The 16,163-nt window shown below is 47.1% G+C and overlaps 6 protein-coding genes and 2 non-coding genes across 8 annotated transcripts; 4 read left to right on the forward strand and 4 right to left on the reverse strand.

Annotated features, from left to right (window-relative positions):
- Positions 1-1,518: 1,518 nt before the first annotated feature.
- Positions 1,519-5,697, forward strand: LRG1 (Lrg1p; the record flags this gene model as incomplete). Its single annotated transcript, XM_024857757.1, has 1 exon — positions 1,519-5,697. One exon carries the CDS (start codon positions 1,519-1,521, stop codon positions 5,695-5,697), a length of 4,179 nt encoding a protein of 1,392 aa, XP_024714256.1.
- A 442-nt stretch (positions 5,698-6,139) lies between these two features.
- Positions 6,140-7,603, reverse strand: C7M61_002381 (uncharacterized protein; the record flags this gene model as incomplete). The annotated part of the gene is made up of 1 exon (XM_024857758.1): positions 6,140-7,603. The coding sequence occupies one exon, from the start codon at positions 7,601-7,603 to the stop codon at positions 6,140-6,142; it is 1,464 nt and encodes a 487-aa protein (XP_024714257.1).
- Positions 7,604-8,546: 943 nt separating this feature from the next.
- On the forward strand, positions 8,547-9,765 carry NIF3 (Nif3p; the record flags this gene model as incomplete). The annotated part of the gene is made up of 2 exons (XM_024857759.1): positions 8,547-8,610; positions 8,978-9,765. 2 exons carry the CDS (start codon positions 8,547-8,549, stop codon positions 9,763-9,765), a joined length of 852 nt encoding a protein of 283 aa, XP_024714258.1.
- C7M61_002383 lies at positions 8,683-8,754 on the forward strand. Its single transcript has one exon. It is a non-coding gene; the product is annotated as a tRNA-Thr (tRNA).
- C7M61_002384 lies at positions 8,762-8,832 on the forward strand. Its single transcript has one exon. It is a non-coding gene; the product is annotated as a tRNA-Gly (tRNA).
- Positions 9,766-9,841: 76 nt separating the features above from the next.
- C7M61_002385 (nucleotide diphosphatase/phosphodiesterase) lies at positions 9,842-12,157 on the reverse strand (the record flags this gene model as incomplete). Its single annotated transcript, XM_024857760.1, has 1 exon — positions 9,842-12,157. The coding sequence occupies one exon, from the start codon at positions 12,155-12,157 to the stop codon at positions 9,842-9,844; it is 2,316 nt and encodes a 771-aa protein (XP_024714259.1).
- A 256-nt stretch (positions 12,158-12,413) lies between these two features.
- On the reverse strand, positions 12,414-13,253 carry MMS21 (SUMO ligase; the record flags this gene model as incomplete). Its single annotated transcript, XM_024857761.1, has 1 exon — positions 12,414-13,253. The coding sequence occupies one exon, from the start codon at positions 13,251-13,253 to the stop codon at positions 12,414-12,416; it is 840 nt and encodes a 279-aa protein (XP_024714260.1).
- Positions 13,254-13,459: 206 nt separating this feature from the next.
- Positions 13,460-14,827, reverse strand: GDH3 (glutamate dehydrogenase (NADP(+)); the record flags this gene model as incomplete). The annotated part of the gene is made up of 1 exon (XM_024857762.1): positions 13,460-14,827. One exon carries the CDS (start codon positions 14,825-14,827, stop codon positions 13,460-13,462), a length of 1,368 nt encoding a protein of 455 aa, XP_024714261.1.
- Between the last annotated feature and the right edge of the window lie 1,336 nt (positions 14,828-16,163).

Genomic DNA, 16,163 nt, shown 5'->3' on the forward strand with positions numbered 1-16,163 from the left:
CTCTGACGAGAAAAACCGAGTCCATGTTGCACCGAGGCCAGAAAAAGTGCCACTTTCTGCGCCGCCACTAATTTCCGTTCTGACATTCCCAGCCCAGTTTCACCTCGTAATGTCCCCAAGCCACCGTAAAAAACCGAATCAGCCACTGTCAAAAAAATAAAATCAGCCCCTATCAATTCAAAAAAAAACTACATCCCAAAGATCCCATTGCAATGTTCCACTGCGGCGTCGCCAATCACCGGGCCGGAAATACTGGTGAGCCAAGGCTGGGATCAGCCTTCTCAAAAGGGACTGCGGCGCCTCAAGCGAGAAAACACAAGGCCGTTGGCCGTTGACAACGGGCAAGCGCTGTAAACGAGGAATTGAGACTTTGCCGAAACTTTTTGCAATTTTGTGTTTTGGGCCAATGGCGTAGTCGAAACCTTATGCTAACGCTGATTCCGCGGCTGCAAAAGGCATCCAGCGGCAGAACACGAAAATGCTACCAAATCGAGAAAGCCAAATCGAAAAGGTCAAGGAATCCCGAGACCCTCGGTCAGCAACGTCTTTCGCTGGGTGTTTATTTTTGTTCTCTTCCTTATTTTCGTCTTTGCGAAACAATGTGTGTCGATTTTGTGTTGGAACGACAATGCCTTCTCACGAACCGTGTACTGGGTTTATTGTCGAAGTGGCACCACGAATGCCGTTGGCTGCACTGCGTCGCGATCGGCGTTGAAGCAAAACAAATTCCGCGAGTCCAAGCTGGTCAAAGTGAAAATTTGGTATTGAATTAAGTTTTGCCTTTTTTTTTTTTTTTGTAAGCTGCCCCTAATACCCGACAGGCCTCGGCGCCTAACATGCGGCAGAGTCCCTGCTTATTTGCCTATAAGGGAAACCAGGAAACACGCACAAAAAAACATTTTCATATGGCTGCAATGCGAAGCGAGCGAGTCTAACGCAGCCTAACGCAGGCCCTCAGGCTGTCACCACACGAGAACCGCAAAGGCCTGGTGGATTCCGGATCTTATTTCTTTTTGTATTGTCGTCTACACAAGCCCCTGACTTTCCTCCAACACGTCTATAAATGCTCTCCTCCTCCACGCGTCGTGGCTGGCTTTTAGTGCTTATTGTGCCGGTGCGCACCACCAGTTGCAACCAAACGCAGAACAGGATAGTTGATGGATTCCGTTTCTGGGTATCCAAGGCAAATATGCTTCTTCTGTAAAATTTAGAACTCATTTTCTTCTTGTAGTTTAGTATCATAAACCCACTTCTTTCGCTTTTTCCCTTCTACCCATCAAATCTGGCTGCCTCCCACAATAGTCCCCACCCATTGTCGCTCCATCTCAGTGTCTCATTCCTCCCTCCCGCACAGGATTTTTTTCTCGCTTTCGTGTCTAGTGCTCAGACCAAAACACTGCGACTGAGACTTTTTCTACCACTCCCTAATACATGTCCCAATAATTAAATCCCACCTACAAAATATAATCCCACATTCAAAGCTCCCTCCATTCTGCCTAACCCCAGTCACTCTTTAATATGCGCCACAGCGAAAACAGGCAGACAGAGTACCCCCATAGCCCCAAGCGGTTTCTAAAAGGCCTCACCCTGCTGCCTTTACGCCTGTTCTCCAAGTCCCCTTCCCAGTTTCCCGCCAACGGCAACCACGTCAACGGTAACAGCAACGGCAAATTGCCTCCCCACCACGCCAGATCGCTAAGTCACGAGGCATTCCAGTCCAAGAACGTCCAAACGTCCCTGGAATGGACAAGCTTGATCCCCCCACTCCCCAGCACTTCCAGAAACAACAGCTCCGATTCGTTTGTCCTGGGCGACTTGGCCGCCCCGCCACAACGTCACTCGATCGCCATTTCTCCCATATCCTCCAAAAACATCCCAGACATGCTTCAGCCGCTGCCCAACCCAGAACTGGACAGAGAACGGGAATACGACTTCCCCAAGATGCCTGCGCTGAATTCTCGCACAAGTTCCCTGGGGCTGGTGAAAGAAAACAGAAACCCCTTCAGAAAGGAAAAAGCCCACCGCAGCTCAGACCTCGCCAGGACCCCGCCGCATGCCCTTTCCAACCTGCTTCCTCCAAACACACTTTCCAACGATATTCCCCCCATTAGACATCCCCAAACGCATCCTCAGATGCAGAAACCGGGCCTCCATAGCCAGCAGCTGCCGTTCCTCACATCCAAACAAAGACCTGTGTCGGAAGAATTCGACTTCACCCCACATCAAAACTCATCCCTACCGCCTGAAACGAGTCGATCAAGAAATGTCCAGAACCACAGACTTTCAAATGGTATGCACTCACAGAGCAATCCCCCGGCTTTCCAGCCTCCCATTACACCTTCAGCACCACGTCGTCAATTGACCCCAAACAGCCTACATTCTTCATCATCTCCCACGCAAAATCTTGGGCAGCCACAGGACCTTTCATTAAGTAGAAAGCAGCTGCTGCAACTGCAACTCCAACATGCTCCTCATGAGTCTCGTCTGACGCCGAGGAAGCGTAAAATCTGTAAGGTCTGTGACCAACAGATAGCAGGCCAGTTCGTCAGAGCACTCAATAATGCTTACCACGTCGAGTGCTTTACTTGCCACGAGTGTGGCCAGCAATGCTCCTCTAAATTCTTTCCTCAAGACATCACGCTGCCGGACGGCTCTGTCTCCCAAGTCCCGCTTTGCGAGTACGACTACTTCAAGAAGCTTGATTTAATCTGTCATAACTGCAACAGTGCATTAAGAGGACCATATATTACTGCCTTGGGCAACAAGTATCATGTGGAACACTTTAAATGCTCAGAGTGTGGTAAGGTCTTTGACTCAGAGGAAAGCTACTACGAGCACGAAAGCAATATCTATTGCCACTTCCATTACTCCAAATTGTTTGCAACAAAGTGTGAAGGCTGTCAGTCTTCCATTGTCAAGCAGTTTGTCGAGTTATTCAAGGGTGGTAAGAATCAGCAATGGCATCCTGAATGTTACATGGTCTATAAGTTCTGGAATGTTTTCATCACACCAGATTCAGTTGGCCTTCAAAATAGATTCGAGATGGATAAATCAATTACTGCAAGTCTTCTCGAGAAGGATATCGATCCAGAGAAACTTCTTATGGTGGAGCAACAAATTGAGAGCGTGGTGATGAAATGTTGGTTGGTGTTGTCTGGATTCGAAGAGACCTTAGCGTCTTGTATTTCTGCAATGCTTCTTTCAGCGTGCACAGGTAACAGAGCGAATGGTATTCAGGCCACCAGCAAATTGATTGTGTACGTTGAGATTCTATTCTCCGCTTTGGATTTCGTCCAAGGTATGTGTATCGAGTGCAATTCTGATCCCACGAAGAGCCAAGAGAAGCGCAATGCCTCAGGGGATGAGATCTATTCCGTCGATGCATTTGACAACTTCCAACCTCTCAGGAAGGAACCAAGAAATATCTCCGGAAAGCTCATGAGTTACTTGGCTATCCTTAGAAAGTCGACACAGATTGCAAATTCGGGAAGCCTTTCGGCGGAACTCTTATCCGTCATCACAGGCTGTGCTCACTACCTCAAGTTACTTTTTAGAACTGGCCTCAACAATGCCCTCAAATTGAATAAATTGAGGGGAGATACCAGAGCGTTGGACGGTTTCCTCAAGTCTGCTAAGCGCTATGAAGAGATCGAGGAAGCCATGAAGAACCCTGCCTCGGGTTTGCCTCTGTTGGAGTCCAGATTAGCAGTTCCTCAAAATGCTACTGATGGGTGCCGGGTGTGCAAGAAGAGTATTGAGAAGTCATGCTACAGATTCAAGAACATCAGGTGGCACAAGAAGTGCTTCGAATGCAGCTCTTGTAAGAGATCACCTTCTCCTGACTTCAAGGCTGAGAGCTTCCTTTGTGGAGCCGATGACTCCTTGCTATGCGTTGAGTGCTCGAAGCTGAATGCAAAGGCCGGTATGGGATACCAGTATGGCTTCACTTCGGTATCTGACTTGTCACAGTTGATCTACCTTCTTAAAATTGCCATGTTTAGAACCAAGGCTGCCATAAGGAAAGACACTGACCCGAAGAAGATTGACCAAGCCATGCGTCCTCAAATGTCGAACATTGCAGAGGAGGTCAATCAAATTAGTGACACCGAAACCGTTTATTCTAAGACCCTCCAAGATGTGACTTCTTTGAGAACCAAGAGAGAAAGTCAGAAGTTGTCGAACTCGGTAAAGAAGAGTGCGAGAAAGTCCGTGATCTTAGAAGCACCAGAAGCAGACTCTGCTAGAGAAGACAATGCTGATCGTGACAGTCTGACGAGAAAGGCTAGCTCCGCATCATCTCTTTCATTTGTCATGCAACAAGGAGATGGCGATCAAGCAAACTTCCTGGCTCACAACAAATCGCTCAAGATCCGTGATGAGCCACCACTCGCTGTTGCCGCTAGCAGTTTGGGTCGTACTTCTGACTTGTTGAAGAACGAAAAGTCATTGACTTTGGATGATATTCCTAGAATTGTTGCAGCCGAACAGGCCAGAGATCAGAGACCAAATGCTTTCAAGCATCACAACTCACTTTATGAGAAGGCTCAGCCGCTCAAGTCTTCGAACGGCAGTAGTATCCATCAGTTCAAGGGTCTGGGAGAAGTCAATGTTTCCAAGAACCTTCCAGTTCCGGTCAAGATCAAATACTATTCTGAGCTCTCGAAGTCGGAGCATTTCATCTTGCGTCACATTGCGGTTGAAGCGTTCCTTGCCATCAGAGGCGATCAGTCTCGTGAGGATCTCGTTTCCTTGATCCAGACAAGAAAGCTGCCCACATTTTGGGACAAGTTCAAATTCAGTGGAAGTGAGAAAACAAAGCCAATGAACGTATTTGGTACCGATCTTCAAGAATTGACCAAACGCTACGGTGTTGATTCTGACTTGGGTGTTGGTCCTGCTCAACTCCGTATTCCAATCGTTGTTGACGATGTCGTCAACTCGTTAAGGAAGAAAGATATGTCTGTTGAAGGTATTTTCCGTTTGAACGGTAACATCAAGAACTTGAGAGAATTGACAGAACAGATTAACAAGAATCCTCTCAAATCACCCGATTTCCACAACTATTCGGCGGTGCAGTTGGCTGCGCTTTTGAAGAAATGGCTTAGAGAAATGCCTACACCGTTGCTTACCTTCAATCTATTCGATTTATGGATCTCCTCGAGAAAGACTAACGACGCTGCAATGTGCAAGAGGATCTTACAACTCACATACTGTATGCTTCCAAGAAGTCACAGAAACCTTCTTGAGGTGCTTCTCCACTTCTTCAGATGGGTTGCCTCGTTTGCGTCTACGGATGAGGAGTCAGGATCAAAGATGGACACTCATAACTTGGCTACAGTGCTTGCTCCAAACATTCTTATCTCCAAGAACCAATCGGCAGACGGACCACCCGTTCAGTCTGGTGAATCTTACTTTTTGGCAATTGAAGTCGTCAATCAGATGATTGAAATGCATGAAGAGCTCGCCGTGATCCCACCAGATTTATGGGAGTTATTCGAAAAGTGCCAATTCACTAGTACACCCAAATTGGATACTGTGAGCTCCAAGGATATCTTCAGCAAGGTGCAGAAACACTCGAAGGAGGACCCTGAGGTATTCAAGCGGTTCCTCAAGCTTGAGGCTTCCACAAAGCCAAGCCAACAAAATACAATCAAAAGAGGCCAAATCAATGTGGACTCTTTATCAACAGCGAAATAATGATGATGTTATGACATGAAACTAATAAAAGTTTTTTAATACTAGTTCAATCTATATCTATAATTGTAGCTATATACTTAGTGAGAGAGTGTGTGTGTGTGTTCTGCACAGTGGCTAGACACCAGTGAGATTTCCAGTGAGAAAAGTCAACGAAGAATCTGAGTTATCTTTCCCATCGATATGGCTCTCACCGCAGATTCCCTCAAGGATATCATCCAAGAAAGGCTCCAGGCTAATCTTGTTCAGGTAGAGGACATGTCAGGCGGATGCGGACAGGCATTCGCTGTTATTATAGTGTCCGAGGCCTTCAAGGGAAAGAATAAGTTAATGAGACACCGTCTAGTGAATGGTGCCTTGAAAGAAGAAATCGCTGCCATTCATGCTTTTACCCAGAAAGGTTTCACGCCGGATGAATGGAAAGCGCAAGGAGGCATCCTCTAATCTAAAGCACGCCCCTCCTTTTATGACCAGCATAACGCTTACAAATGGCAGCCCAAATGACGAGAAGGATCACGTACAAGGCAAGCACGATGAAGGGCTGCAATTTCATACCAAACTTGCTGTGTTCAGCAGCAACTCCAACGAGGAATGGGAGAGCTGCCGCTCCTCCTCCTCCAAATGCACAGATAAAGCCCACACTAGTTGCATGGTACCTGTGAGGTAAGATTTCGATAGAGGCAACGATAAGAGTGGGGAAGATTGGTCCCACGAAAAGGCCCGTCAAGAAGACGATTGGGAACAAGATCCAGTTTGTTTGGGCAAAAGCAAATAGGCAGAATACCAAATAGCCGATCATGGAGGATAAGATGTACGCCAAGTTCGCCGTGAGCTCGCTATTGAACACAGCAGCAGTGACGAACCCAAGGACAATTCTTCCTACCGTTAAACCAACCCAGAATGTTGTGGCCATCCACGAGGAATATTTATAGCTGAGCCCCTTGATTCTGATCAAGAATGTCATGAGCCAAGCGCCAAAAGCAACTTCACCGCCGACGTAGATGAATAGACAAATAGCAAATACCCAGACAAGCTTAGATTTGAGAGCATCACCAAAAGAGACGTCAGCGCCCTCGTCGACCGATTCATCGCCTGAGCCGATCTCAAATTCAGGGTCCTTATCAGCAAGATTCCTCTTCATTTCTTTCAAAATGACATTGAAGCGGTACTTCGACGCAGTCTCGTAGTAAAAAGAGATCGTGAAACAGATCAAGTTGAACGCTCCAATGACACTAAGCACCACGTAGTACTGGCTCCAATGCCAGGGGTTGTGTTTCCGTTCCATAAGCTTTGTTACTAACGGAGGAGAAATCATGCACCCTAAACCGTAGCATCCATGGACTATACCTAGAATCTGGTTTGAGTCAGCGATACCACCAGCCCAGCCATTGATACTGGCGTCCAAACTTCCCATGCCAATGCCATTGAAGACGAAACATAAAATGAAAATCAGGAATGGTGGGTGGAAGCTAATCACAAGATAGGCAAATGTCATGGAGGCCGTGCCGATAATGCCGACACCTTTGACACCAAAACGTTTCTGAAAGAACTCACATGATAATGCCAGGATGAAGTACCCAGCAGTAGACGCCAAAAAGATGAACGACGTCTCCAAGTCGTTAATTTCATAGTGTTCCTGAAGCCGAGGGATGATGGCACCAATGGTCTGCTCTGCCAATCCGAACAAGACGAAAGTCAGAAAGGCAACAACCACTTGGAATTTCAAAAGCTTGCTATCCCTCCAGTCCACAGAGTCCATGAAGACCTCCTGGCCATTGAACTGAACCGTATACCTCTGGTTCGGTGGTAGGGTCGCTAAGTACTTGAAGTCAGGCCCATCGATAGCATCAGATCCAGGACTAGGCTCTAAAAACGGTTCGTTGATATCCTCGAGAGGAATGGACGACATTAAGTTTGGAGATGACTTAGTATCAGGTGAAAAAGATCTGTGAAGAATTTGCGGTAACTGCCTTTTTTAAACGGCTCCATCAGTGCCTCACTGATTTTGGTGCGCAGGGATGCAGCCACAGATAAGGTTTGTCAGGAACAGTAAGGGGAGATTTTTTAGCAACTACGATTTCTTATAGAGGAGAAGTGTTTATATCGAAATTTCTTCGGTCATTTGGTCAAAACTGCTCTCTTGTAGGTAGATCGCAAATTGCGGAATTGAGTCTTTGAGATGTTCCGATGAGTGGTACGCACAGGACCCAGAAAGTGAAAAATGGGGTAAAGTTGGAGATATTTCGATATTGAGGTTTTTGGGGTTGTTAGAATCGCTCATAATTTTTGAGACAATGAATGTTTCAGATTGAGATGCCCCAGGAATCTCGATATCGTCCCGGGCCGATGCGCCGTTTGAAAACCGTTGAGCGGCTTAGTCAGCCGTAGTGGGGCTAACAGAAGCTCGGGTCTAACCGAGGGTGACTTCCAAGTTTTGCAAATAAAGAGACATATTTTGGTTCTTTTAAATATAGAGAGGTTAAGTGCCCGTGCTTCGAGCTGTAGGAGTAGATATATGGTTGCTGCACCCCAGCTTGAAGGTAAGCACCCTGACGTTAAAGCTCGACTCGTTTCTCCAGTAATTCGTGATTACTGCCATTTTTTGCAACATAATGTGACTTTGAGCTTGAGCTGGAAACAAAACACTTAATAAGACGACAGTAAATGGAGAAAACTGGGCTACAAGCTGCATCTCTTTGTCAATACTGTAATAGGTGAGGCCATGAATCAGCTTGCACCCCAGGGAAGGGGCCTTTTTTTTTTGCTCTAGGTCTTTAAATACAAAATTCAAGTTCGAAAATCTCGTATACAAATTGATCTGCATCTGAATTCATGGATTTTACTTCCACAAAATGCTTTGGTACCACCAGGCTCCTACAAACGTTCCTGTGCAAAACGAGTATACTGACCAGTTTCGTGCATATAGTGGTTCACGTGACCAACAAAATAGAGCTCTCATACCCGCATGCGCGCCATTTCTAACAAGGTGCCTCCTTAGCTTAGTGGTAGAGCGTTGCACTTGTAATGCAAAGGTCGCTAGTTCAATTCTGGCAGGGGGCATTTGTCCGCGCAAGTGGTTTAGTGGTAAAATCCAACGTTGCCATCGTTGGGCCCCCGGTTCGATTCCGGGCTTGCGCATTCTTTTTTTATATACCCCAGATTCTCACTTTTTGTCAAACTCTTCTCTTCAATGCCTAGTCCAACTTCGAAAAGAGCTGTCCTTGCAGCAACCAATGCAAGTATGTATCCCTAAAGCACACTCATACAAAATCTAACACTGCAGTTCAAAAGCTTTATCCAGTCAGACTAGCCGATAGTTCCTGGGACAATACCGGTTTGTTAGTGGACTCATCATCAGAAGCCAATGAGTCCGATGGCTGCAAGATTTTGTTGACAATTGACCTTACCCAAAATGTCGCCGAGGAAGCAGTCGAGAAAAAGTCGAACATGATCGTTGCTTACCATCCCTTCATCTTCAGGGGTCTCAAGTCCATCACATCCAAAGACCCTCAACAAAGATCCCTTGTCAAATTGATCCAGAATAACATCAGCGTTTACAGTCCACATACAGCCGTTGATAGCGCCAAGGGTGGTGTCAATGATTTTTTGGCTGATGGCATTTCACAGAACTTGAAGGTCAAATCTCGCCAAGTCATTGAACCAAATCCTGAGGAGGAAGGCTGTGGAATGGGCCGCCTTATAGAACTTGAAGAGCCCGCATCCCTAGCAAAGCTTGTTGACAACGTCAAGCTGTCTCAATCCCTCAAACACGTCCAAGTTGGTGTTGGTAGAAACTTGGCCAAAGACCATCCAGTGAGCACAATTGCCATATGTGCTGGATCTGGAGGTTCCGTTTTCAGAGGAGTGAAAGCTGACTTATACTACACCGGTGAATTGTCACACCACGAGGCGTTGTTTTTTACTGAAAGTGGTTCCTCGTTGATCGCTTGTAACCATTCGAACACCGAGAGAGCTTTCTTATCTGTCTTGAAGAAGCAGTTGGAGCAAGAGCTTCCAGAGGCAGAAGTGGAGATCAGCGCCAAAGACAAAGACCCATACGAGGTCTGGTAAGCTCGAGCAAGATAGAGATTTATAGGAAAGAAAATTACACTCTGTCTAATCATCGCCAAACGTAAATGCTATAAAACTAACGATCTCCAGTGAAGAAATGCCAGACCGAACTGATGCCATCATCTACTGCATCGGCGACATCGTCAACAAGTTGCTTAACATCATCGAGGATACCACCCTTCTCCTTTTCCTTTTCCTTTTCCTTCTCCTTCTCTTTTTGCTTCTCCTTCTCCTTTTGCTTTTGCTTCTCCTTCTCTTTTTCCTTCTGTTTCTCTTTCTCCTTCTGTTTCTCTTTCTCCTTCTGTTTCTCTTTCTCCTTCTGTTTCTCTTTCTCCTTTTGCTTCTCTTTCTCTTTGTCGTGCTCGTCAGATTCATCATCGGAGTCACTATCTGAGTCTGAGTCTTCAGAGTCTGAAGTTGGTTTGCTCTTATCAGTGGTTGTTTGTTCAAAATCGCTGGGCTTGGGAAGGGATTCTGTTGAAAGGTCTTTTAGCATAGAATCCTCGGATGACAAGCTCTCCTGTGGCTTTGTATTTGAACTTATCGATATTGTTGTCATTTTGGTGCGCCCACTTGGCTTTCGCCAAAGCAAATCATAAGTGGCATCTTTTACAATGTGTTCAACCTCATATGGCAACCCTGGATACACCAGATTGTCACTCCAATCACTTGGCAAAAGCTTGTTTGAGGAGATAACAAAATCGTCGTTCAATGTTCCATTGTTTGGAGAAGGTTTGATATCAAGCGATTCACATAAGATATTGTAAACATTGGTGTTGGGGAAAGGAAGCACTTTTTTGTTATCTGAAAGCTTCTCCTTAAAAAATGGACCTCTGCCTAAAAAGATGGCCCTCATGAGAATGTCGGTGTTGTTGTAGCCATGTACACCCTTCGGGGTGTAGTTTTCACCCTTCTCTTTAAACTGCTGCTTAGTCGTGATTGCATAGCCTGTATTGGGCACAATCCAAATGGGAGCTAAGCGGTAGTTGAATTTATGATCTTCGAGCTTCCCTCCAAAATTCCATTCCTTTGGAAAGTCCTCCACTTTATAATAATTAAAACCCTTCTTTGTTTTTTCATCAATCTTCTCGAACTTTTCCTTGATCTCATTATAAATCTCATCCACTGAGTGATCCTTATTAGGTCTCAACCCAAAAAGCGGCCATCCATCAATATGTGCGAGCTTTGAAAGGTCTACCACATCATCAAGGAAAAGAAGTCTGTCGTTAGATGTTGGAGCCATTCCGTGGTCACTTACAACGACCAAGTTGACGATGTCATTCAAGTTTCTGCTTTTGATTTCCTGGATCATCAAGGCCACGAAGTCGTCCACGTATTTGAGTGCTTCAACAAGATTGGGCCCACTGATGCCGAATTTGTGACCATACTGGTCGATCGTGGGCACATAAGTCATGATGAGCTCTGGCCGTGATTTGATGTCCTCACGGTCAATCCACCCCATTACTCTGTCGATCTTAGACGTCAATAACTCCGTGCCGTTAAACTTGTCCACTTCCATTGGCCCATTTTCACCTATACCTGGAACTTCGCTTCCGGGCCACATGTGAACCGCCGACTTCACCCCCTGGTTGAATGCAGTGGTCCAGATCGCCTCGCCGCCCCTCCAGAAATCAGGGTTGAGACCCTTGGAAGGATCAGTATTGACAAACTGTTTCTCCAACTTTGGGTCGAAGAAGGTGTTACCCACAATTCCGTGCTCAGAAGGGTAGAGCCCCGTTATAAGGGTCCAGTGATTGGGAAAGGTTGAGGACGGGAATGATGGAGTCATGTATGGTGCACCGTAATCGTTCACCATCATCCCATGAAGAGCGGGGGTTCTCTGAGGAGAAATGTAGTGTGGGTGAAAACCGTCAAGCGAGACAATTATGGTTGTAGGGTAAAAGTCATGAGTGCTGTTAGAGAGAACACGTTTTCCCTTATCAAACGTATGCGTCTTTTTATCGGAATCCTCGCCCAGTTTAAGAAATGCATAGGAAAGCCACATCAAGAATAGTAGAGCTGTGAAGGCCAATATGCCCCAGTTCACCATCTTACGGAGTCGAGCGGCTTTGCGTTCCCTCATCTTCTTAGCCACAATGTCTTCATCAGTACCTTCGCTATCTTCATCGCCGATTTCAAAATCATCGGAATTCACGCCGCTCGTGTTCACCATTTCGTAGGAGCCAGGCTTGTACGAATCAGGTCCGTTGAAGTATTCCTGAATTCTTCTCCAGAACCGCTGAGGTCGGCTGTCAACATTTTCGTTTTCGTAGTCTAGGGGTTCTAGAAACTCAGAGTCATTGCCTTCGTTGTTGAAAATATCGTCTTCAGGATCATCTAGATCTTGAATTGGCACATCCACTGCATGTGGCCTTCCGTGTTCCACTGGCATGTTGTGGTAAGTAGTAACTAGGGATCCAGATAACCTGCGCGCTATGGCATCGATATGCACCTATCGGTGCCAACTGATATGGACCAATCGCTTTTAATTATACGGCATAAAGTTTAATTAGGGTAATGCTTTACTTTTATTGCTGTCTATGAATTTCTTCAAAATTTCATCATCATCTATGTGGACCTTTGTGGACGCTGTCAAAAATGGTGCAGGGTCCTATTGCATGCCAAGTAGTGTCCTGGAAGCCACAAACCTAAATCCTCACTACTGACTCGTGGTCTCTCTTTTTCGCCATACCCATGTAGACCTTGACTCTGAGCTTCATAAGCTGGTCAGGAGAGAGGTCCCCTTCAGTAAGATATGCATCACAACCCGTCACCGGACAAGCGTACCTGTCTCTCGTGCCTCTAATCTGGCGAACGATATGATGCCTTTCAAACACGTGGGAGCATTTCTTCGAAACCACGGGATCCGTAAAGTAGTTCATTGAGAGTGGATCTTTCAAGGATATCTTTCCTCCCTCCACAGCCAACTCCTCGTCAACCGTTTCCTCTTGCAAGGGATCCTCAGGGAACTGTAGAACAAAAAAGGAGTTTCTTATGAAATTAAAAGAAGGGTCACGGTGTAGAAGCTCCTCGAACCGTGCACCCAGCTTCTCCCTGATGATCTCGTCTAGATCATCGCTGAAACCGTCGGCAAAGTTCTTTCTCACAAGCTCCTTGCACGATTCATAGTTTGAAAGCGTGAGCTCTAGAGTACTTCGGCGGTTTTCAACTAGCTCCCTGTGTGTGTTCTTCAAGGCCAGCTGAAGAGCTTGGAGCTTGGTCTTGGCGAGATATAGCTTCTCAAACGAGCTCAGGATTTGCTCAGAGTAAACTTTGAAGCTTGAATTCGACACAAGCTGAGGGTTTGAGCTGGCATAGTCGATGAATGACTCGGCACTGCTTTTGATATTCAGAAGCTGCTCCTCGATCTCTCGTAGTAGGAGCAAACTGCCAAACTCCGTATTTGGTTTTACGCTTGGATGAACGGGAATATAGCTCGGGAATTCCTTGAAGTTCGGTAGACTTGCTGGTGCCTCTGTTGAGCTCATTTGATGTGATTTGATGGTGTAGTACGTGAAGTAAATACTGGAGCGCGCTTGACTATGTAGACTAATTAGATCCAAGAGTCAAGCCAAACGTTAGCAAGTATTACCATAAAATAATAGTCTTTAGTGAAAGCGCTACAAGTCGTTTTGTTATCCGTAAATTTCCTGTCTAATATAAAAGAGAAGTAAAAGTCTATATCGTTACACCATTAAAAAACATCACCCTGGGCGAACATAGCGTCGGCAACCTTGATGAAACCGGCAATGTTGGCACCCTTCAACAAGGATGGCAAGCCAGAAGCGTCCTTGTCAACAGAGTACTGAACAGCAGTGTCGTAACAGTTGTCGAAACAAGTGTACATGATGTCCTTCAATCTGGCGTCAACCTCCTCCTGGGTCCAGGTAACTCTCTGGGAGTTCTGGGCCATCTCCAAACCGGAAACGGCAACACCACCACAGTTGGCGGCCTTACCTGGAGCGTACCAAACACCCTTGGATCTGTTGGCTTCGAAGACGTCGATGGCCTCCTTGGTGGAACCCATGTTAGAGCCCTCGGCGATGTAGGCACAGCCAGCGTCAACCAAGGCCTTAGCCTCCTCACCAGAAACCTCGTTCTGGGTGGCAGATGGCAAGGCAACGTCAACCTGACCAACGTGGGTCCATGGACGGGCACCGGCAATGTACTCAACCTTGTTGTTACCGGAGAATGCAGAAGCGCTGTCAGAGATGATCTGCTCCAAAGTTCTGAACTTGACCTTGGCAGCGGCGATGGCCTCAACCTGCTCTGGGGTAATACCGTTTTGGGAAATGATGGAGCCCTTGGAGTCAGAGAGGGAGACGACAATACCGCCCAACTCGATGACCTTCAAGGCGGCGTACTGGGCAACGTTACCAGAACCAGAGATGGCGACTCTCTTGCCCTTGAAGGATTCCTTACCGGAGGTAGCCTTCTCAATCATCTTCTCGACGTAGTAGACAGTACCGTAACCGGTGGCCTCAGGACGGATCAAAGAACCACCCCAGGTCAAGCCCTTACCGGTCAAGACACCAGTGAAGTTGTTCTGCATGGACTTGTAAGCACCGAAGAGGAAACCGACCTCACGGCCACCCACACCAATGTCACCGGCTGGAACGTCAGTGTCGGCACCAATGTATCTGGCCAACTGTCTCATGAAAGCGACACAGAATCTTCTGATCTCGGAGTCGGTTCTGTTTTTAGGGTTGAAGTCGGAACCACCTTTACCACCACCCATGGAGAGGCCGGTCAAGGCGTTCTTGAAGATCTGTTCGTAACCCAAGAACTTGAGGATGGACAAGTTCACGGTTGGGTGGAATCTGAGACCACCCTTGTATGGGCCCAAGGCGGAGTTGAACTGGACTCTGAAACCGTTGTTGACCTCGATTTCGCCCTTGTCGTTCTCCCAGGCCACTCTGAACTGGATGATTCTCTCTGGCACCGACACCACTGGGATGACCTTCTTGTACTCAGGCTTCTCGGTGAAGAGAGTGGAGTCCTCGAGGGCGGACAACAACTCGTTGTAAGCTTGCTGGAATTCGGGTTCGTGAGGGAGGACCATTGTTAGTTTTTTAGAATAAAGAAGAATGAAAACCGGGGAAGTGTCGTGACTTTATATGTCCCTGGGCATCTCCTCCTGCACTGCTTGTGATGCTTCCATCACTGCGCGCTTGAGTCAAGATCCTGCATCGGCGGCTGCATCATCCAGATCTCTGGCCAATGAGCGCTCACCAGGTCACGAGTCACCGCCCCAGCCCTGTTCTTTTGCCTTGACCGCGCGCTATCAGTGACAAATCAAACCCTCAGTGGCCCCGGCTTTTTTTTTTCTCTGCGGAACCGGTCCGCCTTATCGACCACTGAGCTTGACTCCGAATCGGCTCTTCCAGCATGGACCACAAAACAGTGGGAAAGTAAAGTTAGGCCGAATTGCAGCGGGTTGGTGCCTAAAACGAAAGATAGGCCAATTCCCAAGGCCCGTGGGGCGACCCATGGGTTCCCCCATTTCGGAGAATCGTAGGCTGACGGCAGTGGCTGATGGCTGCAAACCATCTGAGCACCGTTCCCACTTTTGCCTCTGCCCACGGCCTGCCGACTCTTTCCGAGAATTCTTACATGCCACGCTTTTTACTCTGATTTTCATCGCATTCCCGTTTGACTTTTCTCGTCGGCACCGCCGTTCCTCGTCCATGGCCCTCCAGTAAGCCCGAGTTCACCCGGCCGGCACACCGTCTTCGCAACGAACACCCCCAAAAAAGGAATTGCGATTCCACCGGTGCGCCGACCCGGCCCGTACCGCACCACTTTGCCGTACACCTACTGCCACCTAGAGGGCCCATATTGGTCGATAGCACTGAGCCAACCCCACCATTCATGGTCCAGCGATTGGCCGAAGGCTAGCGATAAGAAGTCCGTCAACCGTATCGATTGTCCAGGGGATTTGTCCAGTGGATTTTGTTTAATCGTTTGGTTTTATTATTGGTTTTGCTTTTGCTTTTGCCTACGTCGCCTTTGCTTGGTCTGTGTGGTTTCTTTTCTTCCAGCTCAAGGCGAAAATGAGGTGGTGTCTACCACCTGTATTTCTGTTGTGGTGCCCCTGCTTTAGACCGCGGCTCGCGCTGCATGCCACTTTTAGTCTCCAACTAAAGTCTGTTGGCTATACTGTATTTTAGTCAGATTAGCCTACTTTCTTAAATCTCTTTCTTAGATTCGCTCAAACCTTATTGGTCGCTTCGCTCGGTAGAGCTGTTGTTGGTTTTGGGTGGCACTCGCAACGTCATGGTGCATTTGCAACCGAGGGTCCTTGGCATCTCACAATGCAACAACAATAGGCTTCAGGGTGTTTTCGGGTGCAACATCACGGCGTCCTTGCCTAGGAGAGGAATTTCTTTATCTACTGA

The sequence above is a fragment of the Candidozyma pseudohaemuli genome, assembly GCF_003013735.1.
Source record: "Candidozyma pseudohaemuli strain B12108 chromosome Unknown scaffold00004, whole genome shotgun sequence".
Lineage (NCBI taxonomy): Eukaryota > Fungi > Ascomycota > Pichiomycetes > Serinales > Metschnikowiaceae > Candidozyma > Candidozyma pseudohaemuli.